Source organism: Paramisgurnus dabryanus, chromosome 8 (assembly GCF_030506205.2).
Source record: "Paramisgurnus dabryanus chromosome 8, PD_genome_1.1, whole genome shotgun sequence".
In the NCBI taxonomy this organism is placed as follows: domain Eukaryota; kingdom Metazoa; phylum Chordata; class Actinopteri; order Cypriniformes; family Cobitidae; genus Paramisgurnus; species Paramisgurnus dabryanus.
The window spans coordinates 26,918,981-26,944,290 of NC_133344.1; the positions used below are offsets into that span (position 1 = coordinate 26,918,981).

At 36.7% G+C, this 25,310-nt stretch overlaps 2 protein-coding genes across 4 annotated transcripts in view; one reads left to right on the forward strand and one right to left on the reverse strand.

Annotated features, from left to right (window-relative positions):
• ulk2 (unc-51 like autophagy activating kinase 2) overlaps positions 1–11,697 on the reverse strand; it is a 49,811-nt gene extending 38,114 nt beyond the window's left edge. Inside the window, exons 1-3 of the mRNA XM_065281286.2 lie at positions 10,643–11,697; positions 7,652–7,744; positions 7,500–7,541 (exon numbers count right to left, since the gene is read on the reverse strand). Of these exons, the coding sequence (XP_065137358.1) occupies positions 7,500–7,541; positions 7,652–7,744; positions 10,643–10,732 (225 nt within the window). The 5' untranslated portion in view covers positions 10,733–11,697. The remainder of the gene's footprint in view (positions 1–7,499; positions 7,542–7,651; positions 7,745–10,642) is intronic.
• aldh3a2a (aldehyde dehydrogenase 3 family, member A2a) lies at positions 1,251–22,484 on the forward strand. 3 transcript variants are annotated; one of them, XM_065281287.2, is made up of 11 exons: positions 1,251–1,397; positions 14,361–14,523; positions 14,600–14,831; positions 15,769–15,851; positions 15,978–16,186; positions 16,266–16,383; positions 16,485–16,626; positions 16,708–16,874; positions 16,964–17,063; positions 17,149–17,387; positions 21,892–22,484. In XM_065281287.2, exons 1-11 carry the CDS (start codon positions 1,342–1,344, stop codon positions 21,904–21,906), a joined length of 1,524 nt encoding a protein of 507 aa, XP_065137359.1. In that variant the 5' UTR covers positions 1,251–1,341; the 3' UTR covers positions 21,907–22,484. The 3 variants fall into 3 exon arrangements, with proteins under 3 accessions (XP_065137359.1, XP_073671714.1, XP_065137360.1); XM_073815613.1 differs by having other exon boundaries at positions 1,380–1,397; positions 14,343–14,523; XM_065281288.1 differs by lacking the exon at positions 1,251–1,397 and adding an exon at positions 13,954–14,025 and having other exon boundaries at positions 14,343–14,523.
• The last annotated feature ends 2,826 nt before the right edge of the window (positions 22,485–25,310 follow it).

Here is a 25,310-nt window from a genome sequence, read left to right on the forward strand (position 1 = left end):
ATCTTTGCCTGAGGTTTTGTAGGGAAGTGGGCTGTTAACAGTAAACAAGACACCAATATACAGAACTTCTTTATTTGTTCTTCCATCTGATTTATGTAAATCATATGTAAGTTCATGTTAGCAGTCTATTAATGGAGTTGTAATGGAGCGCCCCATTTACAGGGGGATGTGCAACCATTTTACAGTATGTGCAACACATGTATAGCATGGCATGGGTTCGTCATAGCAGACAATAACACAGCTTCTCAAGTTACTTCCCACCAAATCTCATCCATCATTCAATATAAAGTTCAAACTTCCCCTCTAGCTTTACCCCATTGTGGTCTTTTAAAAACGAATAGCTTGACTTTTGATGCACTTAATTTCGATGGGAATGCCAACATCCCATGCTGGTGACCTTTTAACCAATGCTTGGAGCCGGGTTAGAGCTTTTTATGTCTGCCCCAATTTGAATCTAGCCAAGTCTACCTTTGTAACTCTGTTTACTGGATTTGAGATGCGGACTAGGGGCTACAGGAGAGACCGGCACTGCTTGCCTGCCCAGTACAATTACATAATGGGCTGATTTGAGCTGGCAGTGATGGAGGATGGGAGGCAAACAGAGCAAGCATGGGGCACTTTTTGAACTTGACCTTACTATTTGTGACACTATTTACATCAACTGACCCTGAATGTGATATGCACAACCAAAGATACAGCATTTTATAAGAACTGTGTTGTAAGAGACCAAGTGTGACCAAGTGTGAGCTAGACAAGAAAAACAAACAGCTACATAATCCCAAGTGCTGCTCTGCTCATCCTGCCAGGTTGTTCTTCTTGGCAAGAAAGATTTGACTTGGGATCTTGCCTATTATATTGTAAAAGATGCATTGCCAGTATCGATTATATTTGACATGCTTATAAGTTGGCTAACTAACACTGGACAAACAGCTTGCTAACCTGTTTTTGCTACTGAAATCCAATCATACTTTACCATTCCGTTCATTTCAGCAAACATACCACTTAACCAAATCTAACACAAGTTCAAAAACAACGAAAGGTACAGCATGACATGAATTCAGAAAGACAGCATGCTTTAGCCAGGCAGTGAGAGTATTGCCTCATAACTACAGTGTTGGGTTACATTGGCATTCAGCCAAAGAAGAGTTTTCAATTCTAGGAATCTTAAAGGAACACATGTGACCTATTGAAAGGGACTGGTTTGTTCTTGGAAATCCAGATGATTTCTGTGTACACGCAGAGGGAACACAACATTCAAAGGCTGTCAGTTAAAAGCCATGCTAGTATTTCACAGAGGTGTCGTTCACAGATTGTCTTTTCGGATGAGGATGTTCCTAGAATATGTCTCAGGCAAACTCCCTGGAGCAATACGAGGGAATGGTTATCAGCAGGAACAGGTAGTGAAGAACAACAACAAATCACATTGTCAATGGCGAGGCCATGAACCAGAGAAACAAATACACATGTTTTAACGTTTCTACAGCCTACGTAGAGCTGTTTAACAAACAGCCTACGCTTTGAGTCATGTAGGTGATCATGAAGAAAGAGAAAAGAAATAAACTTGTCTTGATTTAGGATTATGAAAGCTAAGCATGAGGCATTTAAAGAACAGCACTAAACTATAAGATTTATTGCTAAATGAATTAGGAGGTGTTCATACTTGTAGTTCGGTCTTTTTGGTCCAGATCAAAAAACAAAAAGCAATCCCGGTTTGCTTAGCATTCACACTGGCATTTTTTGAGCGAACCTAAAGATAACGAACCTTAATGCGTAAGGATAAGGTCACCACCCGATTGGTCTGCTTTGATGATGAATTTTATGTGACAAAACAACAATGCTGCATGTTGGATGTGCTCATTTTATGCATTATACAGAGGTATTATTAAGAGCTCAGAGCTCATAAAGTTATTTTACTGTCACTAAACATTCAAAAAAAGTAAGCATTTTGTGCGTATGCACAGCTGTATTCTACATAGTGAACCCAAAAGGTGTTAAGGATGGATCATAAGGGACTAGTTGGTTAGTTAACTAGTTTGTGATTTTGACTAGTTTTTAGATTTCTTCATTTAAATAAATAAAGATTATTTTACACTGTGAAACCCTATCAGAAGCCAAAAAAAATTCCTCTATATAAATCCCCCCCTAAGAAACATCCATGACTGGGGGCAGGTGATCATGAAGTTAGCGTAGTTGTTCAAGCTAACTAGTTGATCAGGCAACCCGCCCTTTTGAAAATATATACACTGTAAGAAAAAATTATCAAAGTATGTACCCCTAGATGTCACTGGGCCAGTACCCTTCAAAAAGGTCTTTATAGGTAACATTAGGTACAGATATGTATACATTTGGTACCACTATGTAACTTTGAGGTACCTTTAATAGCCTTTTTCATTGCATAGTACCGCACAGTTTAGGTCGGGTCAGCTCACCTCACTTTGGCTTGGTTAACTTTTCCATCAAGTTATTTCGGAGTGGGAGGGTTTATAGGCGTGTTGTTATATTTGTGTTGCCTACTGCTGTGACATCATACAAGTAAGAGCGTTGTTGTATATTCCCATACATTCATTTATTTCTCAGCCCGCCACAAAATTAAAATTGACCACCACGAATAGATGTTTGCACATCACGTTTATATACCATCTCTGTCTCACATGATATTTTTTGTACAAACACCCGTGGCGTCAGTCGACGTGCTCTGCTGAGCCTCATTTAAGCTGCATTTAAGCATATATGCGGACGTGCGTGTCGGGAATGTGCCACCACAAACTGCAAATCTGGAAAAAACTGGTATGGTGTTCCTGATTCTCAACATGTGGATGTTTTTCATTGCTAAAAGGGAGTTTAGGAACTTACAGCAAAGCAAAAATGACAACAGGTTTACCCGAGACAGCGCAAGCTAGCACGAAGGTAAAGCTGATCTTTTACATTATAGTGATGGCGCTTGTAGTGACGATTCTCTCAGACCAATCAGTGATCTAAAGTGTTTTCGCGTCACGTTTTGGTATCAGATCAGCTCGCTTGGAACACCAACCAAGGTGGTACTAAAAAAGTATTGGGGTCTATGTACTGCACCTAGTGAAAAAGCCCCCAAAAGTAAGCTGACCCCACCCAAACTGTGTGGTACTATGCAATGGAAAGTGCCATAAGGTACTAAGATTAACTATTTCCCAGACAGGACTTAAGTCTAGATCAAGACTAAACTGCATGTTTGAGCTGGCCTAACTGAAAACAACTTGCACTCACATATTATAAAATATAACAGTGCCATTGTTTTGTGTCAAGATGCACACCAGTTATGTTTTTTATAAGGTATGTTTGTATAAACTAATACAATTTTCAAATATAACTAAGGCCTAGTGCTGGCTTACTCTAAACTGTTTCTCGGAAACTGCCCCTTTAGCTTTGGACATCACCTATAGGTCTGAATGAATTAACAAGTGAGGCAATGACCTCTCAAGATAGTTAATATCCCATGCTGGTTTTGCCTTCTTTCTTCCCCACTCCCACCACCCATTCATCACTTGCACTTGTATCTTCATTTGAATTCATCACTCCCCTCCTTCTCAGAAACCCGAGCACAAGAAGTCAAAATGTCCTCAACTGGGACACAGTGTGCTGTAACAGGAAGTTCGAGTTTTGTATGATAAGGAGAGAAAGGGTTTCCACATACGACTGTCTCATGCATATGTGACCTTATAAACAAGCGTAGCTCCTCCCACTCTGCCTCAAAACCCCACCCATTCCACCCATGCTAGAATCCATCCGCTTTATCTTTACTTACATCCTTTCTGTGTGTCATTTACATCCAAGTCTATTAAATTGCATGCTTTTTTCCAAATTCAGATTGCAGAACATCTGAGCCATTTCTTAAAGGTAGAATAGTATTAGACCAGAACAAAGAATCAACCCTGTTATTACAGCACTGAATAGGAACAGCACTGAGTAGCATTCGAATGAAGCAGCACAGCCTTCATTGCAAGCCTGTAATTAAAGCAGATGTGGGGATATCTCCAGCTCCATCAGCACAGATCCCCATTCAGAAAATGTGCATGTAAGTGTGCAAGCACCTGCTATTCACAAGCAGCTTTCATTCACACTTCTTTATCATGAAGGATGAGATTGTTATCGTTGCTGTGTGTTGCATATGTTCAATGTGGTGCTGTGAGATCTCACAGTGGAGCTGTAAAGTGAAAATCCAAGCACTCCCTGTTGCTATGCTGGGTACAAAATGACTGGATTGTAAACAGTCCATGGTAGCATAATTAAGCTTGGAAGGGAGCAACATCAATATCCCCGAAGCCCATTGGGAGAATTGTGTTGGCTAAAGGTCACTTTTTTCAGCATTATATAGATCTATCTTTACTATGTAAACCAGGGGTGGGCATTCCTGGTCCTGGAGGGCCACTGTTCTGCAAAGTTTAGCTCCAAGGCTAATCAAACACACCTAAATGTCATTTCCAAGTCATCCTGCAGCCTTTGATTAGATTTTTCAGGTGTGTTTGATTAGAGTTGGAGCCAAACTTTGCAGGACATTGGCCTTCCAGTACCAGGAATGCCCACCCCTGATGTAAACTATAGTAAAAATGTTCATTTACATAAATTCTGAAGAAATCGAGCAACAGTTATTTTACAATGTAACTGGATTTAAGGGACATATTTGCTGATATACTGATGGTGTGCGAGAGTGTCTATTAAGTAAAGAGGAAATCCACAGACAAACCCAGCTAAAGCCATTTTTGTGATGTATAGTTACATAAAATCATCCTACATGTACATTTGTAAAAATATAACCTTCATATCTTTAAAGGAAAACACCACAATTTTTCAAAATTGTATTATGTTCTTACCTCAATTTAGAAGAATTAATACATACCTATCTTTTTCAATGTGTGCACTTCATGTTTGCACAGCGCATTGTGAATATGTTAGCATTTAGCCTAACACCATTAATTTCTTTAGATCCAAACAGGGATGAATTTAGAAGCCACCAAACACTTCCATGTTTTCCCTATTAAAAGACTGTTACATGAGTAGTTACACAAGTAAGTATGGCACAAAATAAAAAATGAGAACTATATGTATAAGGGGGAGTTCACCGGAGTGATGATGTTAAAACGGTTTGGATCCTAAGGAATTAATGGGCCTAGGCTAAATGCTAACACATTCATGATGCGCTGTACAAAGATTAAGTGTATGCATTGAAGAAAGATAGGTATGTATTAACTTCTCTAAGTTGAGGTAAGAACATAGTAAAATATAAAAAACGGTGGTGTTTTCTTTTAATACTGAATGTGTAAGATCATGTCTAAGATTGAAATCAATGACTAAAAATCAACCTTTGATGCTCTTAATCATTATAAGTCTATATCGTAGATTTCAGGATCAAGCATTTTGAAGGCATTCATTTTGGAGATTTTAGAGACTGCCGCAAAAAACAGCTGCAAAAAGTTCAGTGCAAACAGTACAACTGAATAATTTTATCTTCCAACAACAAAAGAAATCTGGTGTGGTGGAATGACTCCCAGGATAAAATAAGATGTGAACTTTTACCGCACTCAGATTTATAAAATGGTTCAGTGGAAACATATCTCAGCACTGCTGCACTAACAAATGTATTTATGGTAGTCTGACTGAACTAGCGATGTAGCATGTGAGTCCCTAAAAACAGCTGATGAAGATACGTCACCAGGGTCACCTATTTTTCCATTTCAACACACAAGGAAAAATTACAAATCATCCCAAACGGGATGGACCACCCATTTAAAATTAAGGGGGTTGTTTACACCTGAATGCATATTGGTCAATTAGATCACAAGTAGACAACTCTAAATACAAGTGTAAATGGGCATCTATTTTCGACCACATTAAGAGTTAGTCCAAAACACATCTTACCGGATTGCTTTTGTGGTTGAATCTGTTTAAACAGCCACAAAAGACCACCTACTCTCTGCTTATTGATCTTGTGGGATGTACCGAGCACAACGTCTTAAAGGGGACATATCATGAAAATCTGACTTTTTTCATATTTAAGGGCTATAATTGGGTCCCCATTGCTTATATCAACCTAGACAATGTGAAAAAGATCAACCCAGTAATTTAGTTTTGGTAAATCATTCTCTGCAAGCATGTGAAAAAATAGGTCATTGAAATGTGCTCCCCCTGTGATGTCAGAAGGGGATAATACCGCCCCTTATTGTGCACTATCCAACCACTGTAACAAATCTCTCTAAGAACAAACTAGTGAGGCCACGACACTGCCATTAAGTACAGAGATCCGCTCAATTGCATTTTAAAGGACACCCAAAATGGCACATTTTTGCTGATACCTACAAAGTGGCAATTTTAACATGCTATAATAAATGATCTATATAGTATTTTGAGCTAGAACTTCACATAGGTACTTTAGAGACACCAAAGATTTATTTTACGTCTTAAAAAAGTCTTGTGAAATGTCCCCTTTAACATCAGTCCTGACTTCTAGTGCAAACCCACAGTGTTTGGCACAATCTTTAGGCTTTCATTGATAAAAAGAAAGCGACTGCTCTCCACTTCTTTCATCTTTGTTTAATTTTGCGAGCGTGTGAAAGCTGATATGTGATATACCACGTAAAATCACTCTTGTATCTCAAATATGTTAAGACAAAAAGCGGATGAAAACAATGCCATGATAGCTTTGCAACGTAGAAGCACATCAGCTGCTTAAGGACAGCATGCTTAAATGCAGTATGCGTGGGTCTTGAAGGCACAGTTTCAGAGACCCTATCAGCACTGCAGGTCTGGGTCGGGTGGGAGTCTTATATAAGGACAGGAAGTACTGTATTATGATGCGTGGGATAGCAGGTTATTGAAGAACTAAAGTATTTCCTGCACGGAGTATCTGAAAGGTTGGAATTGTCTAAATGCAGCCACAATTAAACTCACAGCCCATGCCATTAAAGGCTACATTGCTTTCAGTACTTGTATACGTCAGTGCAAGCTTAAAGTAGCTCTTTCAGAAAAGTGCCTTGAGTATCAGCTGAGGCTTTAAACCAATGAAATGGTTCTCATCTAGCCCACACCATTCCAGAGGAGGCAAACCCTTCCTCCAACAGAGGCTGTCTGTAGACAGAAGGAAGGCAGGATATTGATGGATGAATTAGCTCGCTAATAAAATTGGCTGACTTCTGACTTTTTTTCAGCAAAGCATGCAGCATTCAACCCCAAGGACGTTGAGAAATAATCTTATTTCTTCCTGCGCTGTAACGTAATTCTAAAAAGTGCATTCTCATGTTCTGCCCTGCAAACGCCACATCTGGACAATCCAACTTATGCACAGGGACCAATGCATTGTTCAGTAAAGCTTCGTTTTTTATATTTGACTTGTCATGTGACCTGTTCTTCCAGCTTTTCAGGGAATGAAAGAATGGTACCATAGAAATGTTGCATTCGTGCTTGTAAAAAAGACAGATTATTCAGGGATTACTATTTTGGATCATATTTATGAATAAGTGTGCACTTACTTGTACATCATAGAGTGCCACAATGTTCTCATGCTGGAGTTCCTATACAATAACATAAACATTTTTAAAATGAATGTCATTTTAAAACATTTCAACTTCCTATCTGAATTATTCAGTGAGTTTTTCAGTCTTTCCATTGAGAAAAATCTCACCTTTAAAATTTTGATTTCTTTTCCGAGCAAAATCTGGGATTTTGAGAGATTCTTCTTGTTGATACTCTTGATGGCGACCTCCCAATCAATCTTCTGTAAATATTAGACAGGACAATTTAAGTAGAGAGTCATGTCCAGAGTCATGCAACAAAAAATTAACCATCTCATAAATTAGTTTTTCAAAACGAATCTCATTTTTAACGTGGTTGAGGAAACTAACATCCGTTTCATAAGGTGTTTTTTAGTTCTACACAGCTCAAATCTTTCCAGCATTTAATATATTTCTGAGCAAAAGTGTAGTAATGCGAGTTTAGCCTTTAGAAGAAATGCTTGTGTAAAGTGTGATTTCATAAAGTCGTAAACCAGCTTAAACAAACTGTCCCCAATTCAGAGCTGTTGCGAGTGGAAACCCATGAATAGAAGGATGCTTTTCATGTAAATGTAGGTTAATAGGAGATGTTCCTGCGGCACACTGTGCTGTGGCCAAGTGCTGGCAGCATGCGAGAGAGGCACCTTTCATCTCGCCTCACTGCAAACTGATTCAGTCGAGCATGCCGAAAGCATCACAGAAAAACGTCATTCTCTTCTGCACTGACCCCTTTTAGAGAATGAGCATTCATAAGATAACCCACTGTCCTTTATATATCACATCCAATCAAGAAATTAATATATGGCTAATTCATGACTCGTTCAAAACAGCATGTTTGACATCAGCTACCTATTTACAACCTAAAAATTGCAGATCATATTCATGTTTCTATGAACATACCATGGAGTATGTTTTTAGGATGAAAATGTGTTCATGGAGCTCAATTTTAGAGCATTGCGTTAGCAGAGTTAGCAGTATTTGCAGCGCAAAAGGTCGAGGGTTTAATCTTCAAGGAACACAGACATACCGATAAATGTATACCTGTAATGCACTGAAAGTCATGCCAAATGCATAAATGTAAATGAAAATAGTAGTATTGAGTCAACTCCTTTGGATGATCATGGCAGATGATCATAAATATGTATCAGATAACTCCAGCTATATATAGACACAGATTGATGGTTTACTCTATGCTGTGCATGTGCACTGAGCATTTCCACACATGAATGGGTCAATGACATGACTTGCATATTTTTGTGTCTGGGTGGGGGCAATAGGTACTATAAAAAAAATTTGATACATTTATGACGTGTCACTTTATTCTACAAAACCTGTTTAGTTACATTTTCAGTATATTTTAATAATAAATAATACATATTTTTGTTTTGGTATCTCAAACTTGTAAAATAGCAAGTGGGGCAACTGTTAAAAATTAGATACTTTGGCTTTATTTTATGCACAAAACCTTTCTATTTTACAAAAATCAGTTGTTGTTGGGATGTTAGGATAATTGTAAAACTTTGTCAAACAATTTGGATGTTCTCCAATGTCAGGCTAGTAAAACCACAATCATGGGCCTTTTATTAAGAGGTTAACAAGTAAAAACAGTAAACATGATATCACATTATCCAGTGAACTCCAGGTGTTCTTTATAGCTGAATGAAACATTTCTTTCAAATACAAAAAAAATCTGCTTTAATGTAATGGGTAAGCTGGTACACTTTCTGTCAGGTGGTACAACTTTTTGTTTAAATAAAAAAATGTAAACTAGAATTTTTTATCAAACAAATTTTAATTGTATTTTAAAATAATATTTATGAATATGATATAACAGGCTTAATACCAACATCCAAGTAAAAGTCTGTTAACTATAAATTCATTGCAGAGGTCAGGTGGTGCAAGCAGAAAGTCAAAGGGTGCAACCAGAAAGTCAAAGGGTGCAACTGCCAAGAATTCACCCTAGAACAAAAGCATTTCTCTAAATTATTTTATTAAGTTTATCATTTCTAATAATTTTAGTTTTAATAAATGCAAGCTAAGGTTGTCTATAACTGTTTTTGTACCTTTTTTATTATTCTTTAATGTTGTTCTCAAATGTTAGCTTTATGGTAAAGTTGTTTATTTAGACTTTCATACTATTTTCAAGATTATAATTTTAAATGCCACTATCAAATAAACAAACAATTAGCATGACACAGGGAGTGCATTAAAACTTATCTGGCAAATAGACAATGATTGGTTGTATCACATGACGTTTTTATTGAATAGGGACATCAAAATATTGTGGAAAAATTTTTTACTGAAATGGTGTTCAATAACTTTTTAAACCCATTGTTCCTGACTAAAATAATATGCACTACATTCATTTGTTTTTTTTTGTTTTGTTTTGAAAATACGTTTTTAGGAGCTTGTTTTGTCATTGACCGTAATATGTAAAGTAAAGCTGCAGTGCATTGACAAATGCAGAGAATTGAAAAATATATCCATATCAGCACTTTTTGGATGACTATAATCAATTTAGGGAGTAAAAATAACACATTACATACTGCAAATCAGTAAACACTGACTTGGTGCATTGATGTATCTATCATGACATCATCTCAAAATGCAGGATCTTAATAGTAAAACACCTAAATATTTTCACATCTAATACAGTGCACTTTTTTTATTTATAGTAAGCTATGTTCATATAAATCAACAAGAATTAAAGCAAAACGTGTGTCTTGTTCATCCGCCCAAATGTTACGTCCTATTGACGTCAGTCGGCTTATTCATCAGAGAGGCTGTTTTATGAATGAATGACTCCAGCAGCTAAATGACCTATTCTAGACGTTATATAAAAACAACCAAGAATCACAGTTACCACACAGTTGACTGGCAAAAAAAATTATATTAAATCTTTAAATCTGTTAAATCTATATTTGTATACATATCACTTAAATGCACCTTTCATATATATTTAAAACAGATAGTCATATTGCCTTTAACTATGATGCAACTGTTAAAAAACTGTACATAATGATATTAGGATATTAGATCACCTTATAACATATAAATAAGCCTGGCCCAAATTTCCAGTCTGCATGATGCTCATCTGCAGGGAATCTCGTGTGCTTATTTACCTTTTTGTGTCTACCCTTGAAGACAACTGCAAAAGCTCCATGTCCAACGAGGTCTTTTCGGCTGTATTCAAAATCTCCCACGGTCTCCATTTTTGGGCAGGTGTCCAGTAATGTACAAAAGCTTGTGATGGAGATGATGTTGGGGCACGTTCTTCAGTCTCTTTATAATCCAAGCCACAGTCTATTCAAGAAGCCTGTCATTCCCGAGTTAAAATCGAGATTTTACAAATAGTACAATTTAAAACTAAGTGGTCAATCTGAGCACAATCACAAGTTTTGTAGCTCAATGTTTTATTCTGCACTAGGATGCGGATAACTAGTTTGTCACTATCTGACCCAGTTAAAAGCCATCTCACATGCTTGCGCTGTCTTTTATCTCAGCTTACGTACATAGATAAAATCAAATCTGGAGATGTACAGTACACGAGCTACATGATGTCATCTTAAATTAAAAGAAAAAGAAGAGGTTGCAAGCAGCCTCTTTTGCTGTAGTAGTGCCTTGTTAACTCAATGACCCTTCGCGTCGTCATTGAGTTTCCCATCGCAAACTTGGTCAAAACATAATATGTAAGTATAATTAATAACAAATAATGCAATGGTTTAGAAGTATTCTGTCCTCAGTGTGCATCTATTTTCCATGTAGTTTCGCATGAATAATAGCAGGTCACTTGTGATCACAATAGAGTCGATCATTTAACGCGATCCGAATGCTTCACAGTTCCAGTGGGTTGTAATATGTCAGCTGTCCCTCTGAAAACATATAATAGTCTTCTTTAAATCCATATTATTGCAGGGTACATCATTCTTCAATACCCTCCTCTGTCCTCCTGCTTTCGATCTCACAGGGCATTGCAGAAAAACATAAGCGCTTCGATTAAAAATAAATAAATACACGAGGTTTTCCCTGTGTTTAATCTTGAAAACGCAACAAAGGTACGATCCGTTTAGTCAAAGGAGTATGTCAATGTTTATCTTATGTTGATTCGGAGAACTTAAGCAACATCGATTGCTGCATTACAATGACAGGGCTCTTACATGAGAGCCTCATCATAATGGGTACCTCCGCGAAGAGAAGTGCGCCGCCCTACGCCGAAGAAGATAGTCCCTTTAGCTCTTGGAAATAAACAGCTCAGCAAAATCACATAGCTATAGACTGACTTACAGACGGACTGACCGACAGACTGACATATATAAATAGATGCTAATCACCACAAGCTTTTGGAATGTACATATAATGCTGTCCAAACAAACTATAGCTACATAGAAAGACTTTTATGTGCACAGTTTTCTCAGCCCAATAACAAAACAGACTTCGTGCTCCACCTTGCGGATGCTGCCTGTATGAACACGTATTTATTTATATAAAAATAGACGGTCGTTTTTGAAAACAAATATCATGTGTAACTCACTGGCATCATCTGGTGGCAAAACTGTAGCTTTCTCAGACGTTTTAATTATTATAAAGGAGAGTGCTAAATTAAAAGTTGTTATATGCAACTTGGTGACCAAAAACAGATGCTGAATTTCAGCTCTCACTCAACAGTAACGTTAGACATGCCATAACATGCCTTGTGAACTTTTGTGAAACATCAAACTAAACGATTTATGACTCAGGGTCGATCTCAAGAGTCACTCATATTGGATGAACAGTTTATGCACACTGTTCCTTTTGATTCCAGTGATTTAATGAACTGCTAATCCAATTTCTAAGAACAGCATTGTTTTTATCGGACTCAAGTTACAGATACAGTTGAGTCAACCGTTTTATCATCTTGATTTATATATAATACTTTATGTACACAACAAACAAGTGATTTTATTTCACAAACAAGTGATCTGGTCTACATGATTTTTTTCTATATAATTTTTTTGCAGTAATTCTCAATCTGGCCTGTTAGTTAGCGAATTTATCTCTTGACTGTCACCTGGTAATAACTGGTAGTAACTGAACACTGTTATCAGCAGTATCTAAAACGGTGTTTTTAATTAAAAATATTATATTTTTTATTATTATTATCAATTATTAATAATTATGTTATTTTCAAGAGATTTGAGAGCAAAATATTGCTGTTATAATATATATTTGTATGCTAATCCATACTCAAAATAACAAACTCCAGATTTTACCAAAATAATTAGAAATATCGAAATTGTATACATCGGTCTTTTACAATGATTAAGTTAAATCTCATACTTGTTAGATGAATACGCCTGCTGTAGTAAATATTGTATACAGTGGATGGCGCTAGACAGTCCTCCAAAGAAATGCGGAATTGCACCTATGAATTGCACAGACCGATGGTGAATGAAATCGCTCTCGCGGTAATCTGATGTCATAAATGGGGCGCGTGAAGTTGAACATAGATTCCAGATTCTTTATTGTCACTACAAGTAAAGCGAAATTAGAGCAGTCCTTACGGTGCAGTCAAATTAAATAGATAAGTCTAAATAGAGTTGTCTAAAAACTACACTAAATAAGTGTCGAGGTTGCAGTGCAAATAAAGTACAAGAGCTATTGCACACTTCTAGCCAGTGGCATAAAACAGGAATCTATGAATGTTGCATTATTACATTCACATGTGTTAATGCAAGTTTCTCGGCGCCATTGTAAATGAATTTTTTTTTTTTTTTTTTTACAATTTAAGACAACAATGAACAGATAACAAGGGGTAGACGGACATCACAGTTTACAAAACATACAATACAATCAAATATACTCTATAACAAAATGAAGTATATTATACGTTTTTTGAGCTTTTGAATTTAAAGGCTTTGTCATATTGTCAAAAGTTTTGTATAGGGACTTAATGTCTGTAGCAAACATTCTAAAATTAGGTTTAGAATGAATGGATCTGGCTTTATGAATATGAAATTTTCCTAGAAGAAAAATCAGAAAAATAGTGTTATTAAGATTAATGTCCTTAGAATAAAAATCTGAAAGAAAAATAATAGTCTCTGAAAATTCAAAAAAAAAAATTACAGCATAGAAAAACCAAAAAAGTAACATCGGACCAAAAGGATTTTGAGAATGGGCAATGAAAAAACAAGTGTAAAATAGATTAATCTTCTATATTACAATGAAAATGTTGTCCACACAAGCACACCTCTGCCAGCCAGACCATTAGCTGTGTTGGAGTTCATATGGCGCCGCAAGAATCGACAAGGAGGTGACGTCAAAACAACGTGAGAGCGATTAGAAATTAGACTTCTTTGAATGATTTTTCGAGTCGCTCTCGCGGTACTTTGACGTCATACGCTTAAGAATTTCTGTCACGTGGTTTCCGGTTACTTTTGTCACCGATAGTTAAACAGGATAACATAAACGAATGTTGCTTTTCAACGGAAGATTTTGCTTTGTGTGCTCAGCACCCCCCTGGAGAAAAGTAAGTTTATGTGTCAATGTTGCTAAAAAGGTGTCAGTGTCACTGCGTACCGACACCTGCAAATGAGTTTCTTAATAATATAAGTTCATGTCAAAGGTTATGTAATCATTATCGCAGATCTAATGTGCAAATATGTAAAGGTACATGTTGCGTAATATATTGGTAACTGCAAAATCAGTTCGTGCTGCACTTGTAAACGTTTTATATTTTACTGTGTTATTTTCTTAAGCATTTCACTGTTACAGGTCGGTTATCGTACGACTGTACATTGGTAAATATACTTGTTCAGTTTTGTTTTATAAAGTCTTTCTGTACAGTCTAAATTGATTTATCAGAATGTCTCGGGAGCAGCTGGCCGTTCAGCAGGCCAGGAAGGTTTTTATGACTGGAAGATCCAAACCCCTGGACTACAGAATTAAACAACTTAGAAACCTTAGTCGATTCGTTACAGAGAAAGAAAAGGACATTATTGATGCACTGAAAAAAGACCTCCATAAGGTATATTTCCAAATCTTTTATTTATTGATTTATTTAGTTTACTTGTAATAATCATAATAGCGTTGTTTTGTCATAGAGTGAAAATGCAACACAGCTGTTTGAGATCCTAGGCTTGGTGGGAGAAATCAATCTGGCTATCAGCAAGCTGGCAGAATGGGCAGCTCCACGGCCAGTGAACAAAAATCTTCTTACCATCTCAGATGAGGTCTTCATACACCCAGAACCTCTTGGTGTGGTGCTTATCATTGGAGCCTGGAACTATCCAATAGCAATTACGCTACTACCCCTTGTAGGTGCCATAGCTGCAGGTAAAGCTTAAATATATCTTTTCATGTTTAAAGGATTAGTCCATTTTCTTAAAAAAAATCCAGATAATTTACTCACCACCATGTCATCCAAAATGTTGATGACTTTCTTTGTTCAGTCAAGAAGAAATTATGTTTTTTGAGAAAAACATTCCTGGATTTTTCTCATTTTAATGGACTTTAATGGACCCCAACACTTAACTCAACACTTAACAGTTTTTTCAACGAAGTTTCAAAGGACTCTAAACGATCCTAAATGAGGCATACGGGTCTTATCTAGTGAAATGGTTGTTATTTTTGACAAGAAAAATAAAAATTATGCACTTTTAACCCACAACTTCTCATCTATCTCCGGTCCTGGGATGCGCCAGCACAATATGACATCACGTCAAGAGGTCACGGATGATGTATGCAAAACTATGCCGTTCCGAAAAGAGGACCATTCCGACATTGTTGTATGTCCAATGATACTAATTAATGTCTTTGTGTCAGTTTATTGTTTAAAATGGTCCACAAATGTGCGTTTCATATATGTAACAAGTGACCTTTCTACATCGCAATTGCGTGAGGTCGCGCCGGCGCATCATATGCCTCGTTTGGGATTGTTTAAAGTCCTTTGAAACTCCGTTGAAAAAAAGCTGTTAATTGTTGAGTTAAGTGTGAAGTGTTGGGGTCCATTAAAGTCCATTAAAATGAGAAAAATACTGGAATGTTTTCCTTAAAAAAAAATTGTTTTTCTCGACGGAACAAAGAAAGACATCAACATTTTGGATGACATGGTGGTAACTAAATTATCTGGATTTTTTTTTACAAAATGGACTAAATGGACTGTCTGTTATGACACTAATTTACATCAAATGAAAATGGCAGAGGTCTGACATAAAAGCACCACAAATAAGCAATATTACTCATGCACTTGTTGATATCTTTGATGTTTTAGGAAATGCCGCAGTAGTGAAACCTTCAGAAGTCAGCTCTCACACAGCCAAAGTTATGGAGCTTCTGACTCACTACCTTGACCCTGTAATACTTTAGAGACATTCCCAACACTACCATCCTTAAAAATATTACCGTCTTCCTACAATACTTGATTGATTCAGAATTTGGCTACACCATAATCTGTCCATTATCTTTTATTCATGTGTTTAGGAGATGTATCCAGTGGTGACAGGAGGCGTACCGGAGACCCAAGAGCTGCTGAAGCAGCGTTTCGACCACATCTTCTATACTGGGAACAGCACAGTGGGGAAACTGGTTATGGAGGCAGCAGCTCGTCATCTCACACCAGTAACTTTAGAACTGGGTGGGAAAAGCCCCTGTTACATTGATAAGAACTGTGACATTAAAATCGCCTGCCGGTAAGTTTGCTTGAAGCTATTAAAAATAAGTTAATGTATACTAAAAATTAATTGCTTTCCAATGTTTTTAAAACTCTAGCCGCATCACTTGGGGAAAGTTTGTCAACTGTGGTCAAACCTGCATTGCACCTGATTATATCCTCTGTGAACCCAGCATCCAGAATACAGTGATTAATGAGATCCAGAAATGCATCAAGGTCTTGTATTTAGTTCTGGTTGCAAAAAGTTTATCAAAATAAACGTTAAAATAAAAAAATAAAAACACAAATACGTTTTAATATCACATTCACTTGTACAGGAGTTTTATACCAAGGACCCCAAGAGCTTTGCAGACTACGGACGCATTATCAATCAACGCCACTTTAAGAGGATAATAGCACTTATTGAGGATAACACAGTTGCTATTGGAGGAGACAGTGATGAATCAGAGTGTTATATTGGTAAGTACCACAGTTGTGTTTTTATATAAAATGTTTTATGCTGTCGTGACTGCTGCTGATTCATATACCTGTGTGCTTCAGCTCCCACTGTTTTGAAGGATGTGAAATCACAGTCCAAAGTGATGCAGGAAGAGATCTTTGGGCCAATTTTGCCCATCGTCCCTGTAAATGATCTAAAGGAAGCCATTCAGTTCATCAATGAACGAGAAAAGCCATTGGCACTATATGTTTTCTCTTCTAGTAATAAGGTAACAGAGTCGTTTTCTAGTGGATGTAATACATGATTGTTTCGTTATTCTGTGTTACTACCAAGCTACATAACATTTTTGTCTTACAGGTCATCAAACAGATAATATCAGAAACATCCAGCGGAGCACTCGTAGCCAATGACTGTCTGGTGCATTTCACCATAAGTGATTTGCCTTTTGGTGGTGTTGGTGCGTCTCATAGTTATTTTACTGCAAAGAGCCATTCTTATCATTGACAGTCACGGGCAATAAGTGTATTGTTTCTTTCTTTTAGGAAATAGTGGAACTGGTTGCTACCATGGCAAATACACTTTTGACCAACTGAGTCACCTTCGGAGCTGTCTCATTAAAAAGCTGAACATGGAGATGGTCAATCAGATGCGTTACCCTCCTCATTCTGCAAAAAAGTTACACTGGGCTCGTATCCTTCTCTTGAAGCAAATAAATGTGGCAAGGTGGCGTCGGATGGCACAGGTTGTTATGCTTGCTGCACTAGCAACTTTTGTGGTGAAGGTGAGATGTTGCCAAATGAAGGACATGGTGAAATCTAGTGATCTGGTTTATAATGTTTTCTATAAGCTATTTTATATAAGGGATAGTGTATAGGCAGGCGGTTATTATCGCAGAGATAAGCTCCGACAGTGTGATTAGGTCCAAAGGGGCTTATTCCACAATAACAGCTAGCTGACTGTACATTATCCTGCTTATTACACAGCTATTTACCTCATAAGTAAGGTATGGAACATTTAATATTAGCTCATGTTTAAGGAATGCAGACCTTCCGTGAGGAAAACCAGTTTTTTAAGATACTGTAAGACAAGTTGTTCAAATGTTGATGAACACTATTTGGTTTAGTCATTTGTATATATAATGTCATATATACTCACCTAAAGGATTATTAGGAAGGCCATACTACTATTGTGTTGACCCCCTTTCGCCTTTAGAACTGCCTTAATTCTATGTGGCATTGATTCAACAAAGTGCTGAAAGCATTCTTTAGAAATGTTGGCCCATATTGATAGGATAGCATCTTGCAGTTGATGGAGATTTGTGGGAAGCACATCCAGGGCACAAAGTTCCGGATCAACCATATCCCAAAGATGCTCTATTGGGTTGAAATCTGGGGACTGTGGGGGCCATTTTAGTACAGCGAACTCATTGTCATGTTTAAGAAACCAATTTTAAATGTCACCAGAGGATGGGTTCATGGTGGTCATAAAGGGATGGACATGGTCGGAAACAATGCTCAGGTAGGCTATGGCATTTAAACAATGGCCAATTGGCACTAAAGGGCCTAAAGTGTGCCAAGAAAACATCCCCCACACCATTACACCACCACCAACAGCCTGCACAGTGGTTACAAGGCATGATGGATCCATGTTCTCATTCTGTTTACGCCAAATTCTGACTCTACCATCTGAATGTCTCAACAGAAATCGAGACTTATCAGACCAGGCAACATTTTTCCAGTCTTCAACTACTCAGTTTTGGTGAGCTTGTGCAAATTGTAGCCTCTTTTTCCTATTTGTAGTGGAGATGAGTGGTACCCGGTGGGGTCTTCTGCTGTTGTAGCCGATCCACCTCAAGGTTGTGCGTTATGTGGCTTCACAAATGCTTTGCTGCATACCTTGGTTGTAACGAGTGGTTATTTCAGTCAAAGTTGTTCTTCTATCAGCTTGAATCAGTCGGCCCATTCTCCTCTGACCTCTAGCATCAACAAGGCATTTTCACCCACAGGACTGCCACATACTGGAAAAGTTTTTCCCTTTTCACACCATTCTTTGTAAACCCTAGAAATGGTTGTGCGTGAAAATCCTAGTAACTGAGCAGATTGTGAAATACTCGGACCAGCCCGTCTGCCACCAACCACCATGCAACGCTCAAAATTGCTTAAATTACCTTTCTTTCCCATTCTGACATTCAGTTTAGAGTTCAGGAGATTGTCTTGACCAAGACCACACCACTAAATGCATTGAAGCAACTGCCATGTGGTTGATTAGATAATTGCATTAATGAGAAATTGAACAGGTGTTCCTAATAATCCTTTAGGTGAGTGTATGTTATTAAGAAAACATTTATATTTAATGTTTGTTTAATATTAAACTGTACCTGTCAAAATAATTTGGAACAACAGGGTTACCGTGTGTTATTAGTTATGAGCTTATCTAGGATTACAAACCTGCAAAGTTGTGACTGGCCAATTAGAATCAAGCCTTCCAATGAGCCGTGTAATAAGTAAGGGATAATGTACAGCTAGCAACATCGCAAAATAAACCCCTTCAGGGTAATAGGGGTCTTGATAACCTTGTCATGTTATATTCTGCAATAACAACTGGCTGGATCATACACAAGATTTCGTACCAAAAATTCCTTAGCCCTTATGTGTTGTTGGGGCCATTTTTGGCCATTTTTGCAATTTTTTTGTCTTAATTTGGCCACAACTTTCTCTGTGTTTCAGCAAATGGAATGATTTTTGGTGACAAATCTTATATTTACACATATTTTAAGAAAATGCTTTGAAATTTTTCAAAAACTTAACAATATACTGTGGGCAAATTTACTACCCTTACGTGTTGTTAGCGGCCAAAAAAGGCCACTAAATTAAACTGCTGTAAAAATTTATCGGATGAAATTTTTTTCACATTTTTTTTGCATAAATCTGTTAATCAACCTCAGTACTGATCAAAACTACCAAATGTTTGCACAAATTCCATGATTTTAACTCTTTCATTGCCAAGTTTATAAGTAGTGTCACTGATTTGGGGAAAAAAAACACACAAAATGACAGATTTTCAATATAAAACGTGACTGTGGACTGGATTTTCTTTTACCTTTTTTACAGTCTTGGGCATGCCAAAGATTGGTAAAAACATTGGCTTTGATGCATTTTTAGTTTTTGTGCAGCATCAGATTAAATTTTTTTCTCCCTCATTTATTGTTTGTGGCCATTTTTTCCCCATTGACTTCCATTATAACAACATTTTTTGATTGCTGAGCCATGACACCTTATTACCATGCATTCTTGATTCTTTGTGCCTTTTCCTTTTGCAAAGAGGTAAAATTTGTCATTTTTACTGTTGATCACCATGTGGCACCATTAACCCTTTAGTAGCCTGTGCAAAAAAACAGAGCATAAATTCTGGTCTGTACATTGAGTTATATGGACTATAAAACCATTGTGTGTGTACGAGTGTGTGTGTGTACGAGTGTGTGTGTGTGTGTGTGTGTGTGTGTGTGTGTGTGTGTGTGTGTGTGTGTGTGTGTGTGTAGGGTTAGTGTTAGTATTGAGGAGAGAGCACCTCCCTCGCGCACCAGTTAGTGCTGCACTGGTGAGAGGGATTTAGTCTCCTGTAGCTGTCCCTTTAGACACAAATCCACAGACACCAGCAGGCACCAGCAGCTCAGGAGTGAAGAGGGGAACATGCAAGTGGTGTACAGAACCAAAAAAAGAACAGTCAGCATTTGTATCCGTTGTGGTAGACACACTTGCAGAGAGCACCAAGTAATATGCTGCAAGTCCTGCTAAAAAGACTGAACACACACACGTACACATATACACACCAAAAAATTAGTTTGATTGTTTAGTTCTCCATCCATCCTCTACTCTTGCTTCATTGTTCAGTTTATTTGAAGTTGTTTTTGCATTTTGGTTCATAATAAATGTTGTTAATAAATCTGATGAAGAGAAGATTTTTTACAGATTTTTCCACACAGACGCACACACATGCAAGCACGCACGCACGCGCACGCACGCACACACACACACACACACACACACTCTCTCTCTCTCTCTCTCTCTCTCTCTCTCTCTCTCTCTCTCTCTCTCTCTCTCTCTCTCTCTCTAATATGCTGTTATAGTCCATATAACTCAATGTACAATCCAGAATTCAAGCTCTTTTTTTGCACAGGCTACTAAAGGGTTAATTGTGCCACATGGTGATCAACAGTAAAAATGACAAATTTTACCTCTTTGCAAAAACTAAAACCACAAAGAATCAAAAATGCATGGTAATAAGGTGTCATGGCTCTGCAATCAAAAAATGTTGTTAAAATGGAAGTCAATGGGGAAAAAATGGCCACAAACAATAAATGAGGGAGAAAAAATTTTTATCTGATGCTGCACAAAAACTAAAAATGCATCAAAGCCAATGTTTTTACCAATTATTGGCATGCCCAAGACTGTGAAAAGGGTGAAAAAAAATTCAGTCCACAATCACTTTTTATATTGAAAATCAGTGATTTTGTGTTTTTTTTTTTCTCAAATCAGTGGCATCACTTATGAGCTTGGCAATTAAAGAGTTAAAATCATGAAATTTTTGGAAACATTTGGTAGTTTTGATCAGTTCTGAGGTTGATTAACAGATTTATGCAAAAAAATTTGAAAAAAATATTAATCTGATACATTTTTACAGCCGTTTAATTTAGTGGCCTTTTTTGGCCGCTAACAACATGAAAGGGTAGTGAATTGGAACAAGGCACAAGGGTTAGCAAGCATTTTACTTGCATCCACAAATTACATGATTAATATTTATTAATACTTAAATTCTGTTTCTCGATAAAGAACGTATCACCACCGAGGCTATTTACAAAATTCTCATGCTACAGTTACACTAGACATTTTGCTTCATTAAGTTTCAGACCAGAAACCCAAGCTCATGCTCAAAAAATTGCAATTTGGCAATATGTTGAACTGACCTGGGAAAGTTTTATTACATGAAGCTGTAATCAGTAGATGATTATATACTTCCCAAGACCTTTATCTTATAATGCAAAGAAATTTAAGTGTATAGTTAAATACGTTTTATTTAAATAGCTGCTATTCTGAGCACTGATAACATTACACAGAATGTTTCTTCGTTTCTGAATAAACTGTAAAACAAGCCTTTGCCCTTTATAGATTTGGTTGTAAAATGCACCATTATCATATGCCATCCTCACAGATGACACATTTATAAAACGTCTTCTTTTTTCAAAGCATTTATTGCAATCTGATTTCTGTTGTCTTTTTGTGTTACAGAGATTTATGCGATGACTTGTGGAGGAGAAGCTGAGTTTGTCTCTTTGGACCTAAAAAAACCCCCCAAATTGTGATTTTAATGATTTTGATGTAGTTTTCTTCTATATACATTAGAGTTGTTAATACATCAATACCTAGCAAATGAAACTGTATATTTTTTTCTGCTGTAATAGACTAAAACTATAAATAATGTACTCAGAACACAATTGTTTTTGTAATACTGCAAAGTGGGTGTCATTGGTCTGAACGAATATGAGCAACTGTGCATGGACATAAAGAACTTTTTTACACACTACTCAGTCTGTTGATATGCTGTAGATTAATTATTGCACATTTTTTTTTATAATAAAACTCATGTATGTAGCATTAATCAAATTATGGAAGTCAAATAAGGATAAGGATCATGCAAACATTGCATTATTACTCGGTTCTCCCGAATACTTGATCTATTGCTCAGTTGCATGATTTCGAGGTCTGTTATCTTCTAGCACACTGCTAATACAGGTACTACTCAATGTTTAATCTCTCCGCTGTCTTTTCTCATGCAAGCTTTGAATTTATTACAAATAAGCTAATAAAATATTTCAAATCAATTTTTGTATCCAGTTATTTACTCTTGTGGCAAGAAGCCCTGGAATAAACGGGATAATCCAGACAGTTACAAAACTGTACGGACCCCGGGAAAAGTCAAAACATCTCACTCAGAACCACGAGAAGACGCGCCCGCACGGGTTTAAAATGAGATATTGCAGAGATGAGAGAGAGAGAGAATTCCTAACACTACAGATTAGAGAGATCTTATCAGATGTCCAGTTAAGGAAAACTGGATAGAAGATGAGAAATGTGTAAAGGATACAAGTATGTATTACCCTGTCACTCATCTTATTACAATATGCTATGGATATAACTTATTGTACATTTATTTATCTTATGCCTAGGATTAGTCAAGGGGGCTATATGAATCTTTGGTTCGTAACTTTCTATTTTGAAAGCAACTGCAATAGAGTCTATTTAGTATTTTTCAGAAATGCAGTTATTTTGGGAAAAATGTGTATAATTGCATGCTGATTTTAAGGTGTGCTCAAAATTTTCTCCCAAAAAAGTTAGCCCTGAATGACTTGACTTAAATTTGTATTCATTTTTCATTGCTGGCTTATTTAAAGGAAAGTGTAGTGCATGAGAACAACCAACCTTAGTGCACTATCAAGAGACCAAGGTCCCTGGTCCTCTGCAAAAATTTTGCCAGGTAGGCACTAGGGAGATACATGTTGTATATGCTTATGGTATGGCTATATGGTATAATCTCCTATTTTGATCTTTAATATCTATTATTTCTATTTTCCCCTCTTATCAATGACAAATATTTTTTTTTAAACCAAATAATAAATATTAGCTCATAAAACCAAACAGAATAGCTAAAAAATATTTTTCTTCAAACATATTTTTTATTGAACTTCATGTATACAAAGCAGAGGAAAAAATTAAAATCAATATATAAAACAATTAAATAAGAGGGAGTACACCAGAGCAAACATATGACTCTACAAAATAATTCAAACAGTAACCACCCAGAAAGCAAACTGTTAAAGTCAATTTTACATCTTGGAGGCCAGATCATGCCAAGCTATCATAAAATTTCATTTTTCATTCATTAAAAGTGAATTGTTCAGTCATTAATGGTGAATGAATATAAAGCTTTTAAGACTATTGTTATGTGCTATTTATTTGGAAGGGGGTGCCCTTTTTCAGTTTCAGTACATGCCCCTCAAAAGGTCTGTGTACGGCCCTGTTTCGGTGCAAGTCATTTTTAAGTTTCGAGAGTTCTTAAAAATGTTTAAGTATAGGACTAGTCTAATCCCTGTCCGGGAAACTGCCCGATAAAGTCCCTTTGAAATAAAAAAAAAAAAAAACATTTTATTATAAATACTTGTGTTGTAGTTCTCAAGACCGGACTCAAGACCACTTTTTAAAGGTCTTGGTCTCGTCTTGGAATCAACCGCATTTTAACTCGGTCTCGTCTCGGTCTCAGACAAAGAGGACTCGGAATTTTATTTCAAGACCACAACTGATGGCACACTGCAAAAAAAATGATATAAAAAATTCTTAGTATTTTCTTAAATTAAGATGCTTTTTCTTGATGAACAAAACAACCCAAGAAAATAAGTCTAGTTTTTAGAGCAAAAATATAAAATGTAAGTGATTTTGTGCATAAAACAAGCAAAAAATCTGCCAATGGGGTAAGCTAATTTTTCTTGAATTTTCTTGAATTTAGTGTTTAAGAAAAAGGTTTAAGATTTTTTTGCTTACCCCATTGGCAGATTAATTTAAGAATTTTTTGATATTTTTACTGAAAACAAGACAAAAATACCAAGACATTTTTTTCGTGAAAATCATTTTTTGCAGTGGACATCACAAATTTATTTTTTATCATTAATTTGATGCAGTTTATTCAGGTTTGGCATATGATGTTGGCATTGTTTAAGTTTCTCCCAATGACAGTTTTTCTAATTTTATTACTAAAAACACCTGCATTGTGTTAAGTGGATGGCAAGCCATGGAAAGACAGTTCAGATTAAATGGTTAAGTTGATTTCAGCTCTTTAGTGTTTGTTCACTTTTATTTTCTTATTGACAAAGATAAATTCCCACATATCTGCAATGCCTTTGATTATTTTATCAACTTCTCTGATGGCAAACACACACACACACACACACACACACACACACACACAGACACACGCACGCACACACACACAGACAATAAGTGCCTAATCATATGCATATTCCACATTTTATCATAAGTGTTTTAATGCAGTGATTTGCACTGGTCTTGGTCTTGACTTGGTCTCGGCCTGTCTTGGTCTTGACTCGGTCTCGACCCTTTAAAGTCTTGGTCTTGTCTCAGTCTCGGCCTGTCTTGGTCTTGGTCATGACTTGGTCTCGGTTTAGGTGGTCTTGACTACAACCCTAATAAATACTTTAAGCTTAATAATAAAAACTGGTATGGTCCAAAACACAAAATTCTCATACAGAAGATATAAGCATTCAAACCCAGTTTGGCACATGCGCTAAAAAAGTCACACATTTTTATGACATTACACTACACTTTAGCTTCTCATCAAATTTCTGTCCAATCAAATGCTCTTTAGATGCTGAAGCGTCCCGCCCTTTACATTTCGTTACAGTACGTGTTTGCATATGAAATGCTATTGGTTATTTAAGGGGGGGGGTCTTCTTAATAGTCTGTTATGACTTGATGTCACCACATCAAATAATGCATGATGGCGAGGAAAACAGAATGCATGATCAAGTTTTAATCAGTCATCTGCACCTCACGTCAATCAAAGTGATGTAATGCAACAAATATTGAACTACAGATAATGAAAACAGGCGTAGGCCTTCAGGTGTCCAGGTTAAGAT

Bases quoted from the DNA above. Each gene is read 5' to 3' on its own strand.
- aldh3a2a (XM_065281287.2), top strand. From the start codon at position 1,342: ATGTCTCAGGCAAACTCCCTGGAGCAATACGAGGGAATGGTTATCAGC. The intron at 16,187-16,265 runs GTAAGTTTGCTT...TTAAAACTCTAG, and splicing joins GACATTAAAATCGCCTGCCG to CCGCATCACTTGGGGAAAGT. The intron at 16,627-16,707 runs GTAAGTACCACA...TGTGTGCTTCAG, and splicing joins TGAATCAGAGTGTTATATTG to CTCCCACTGTTTTGAAGGAT.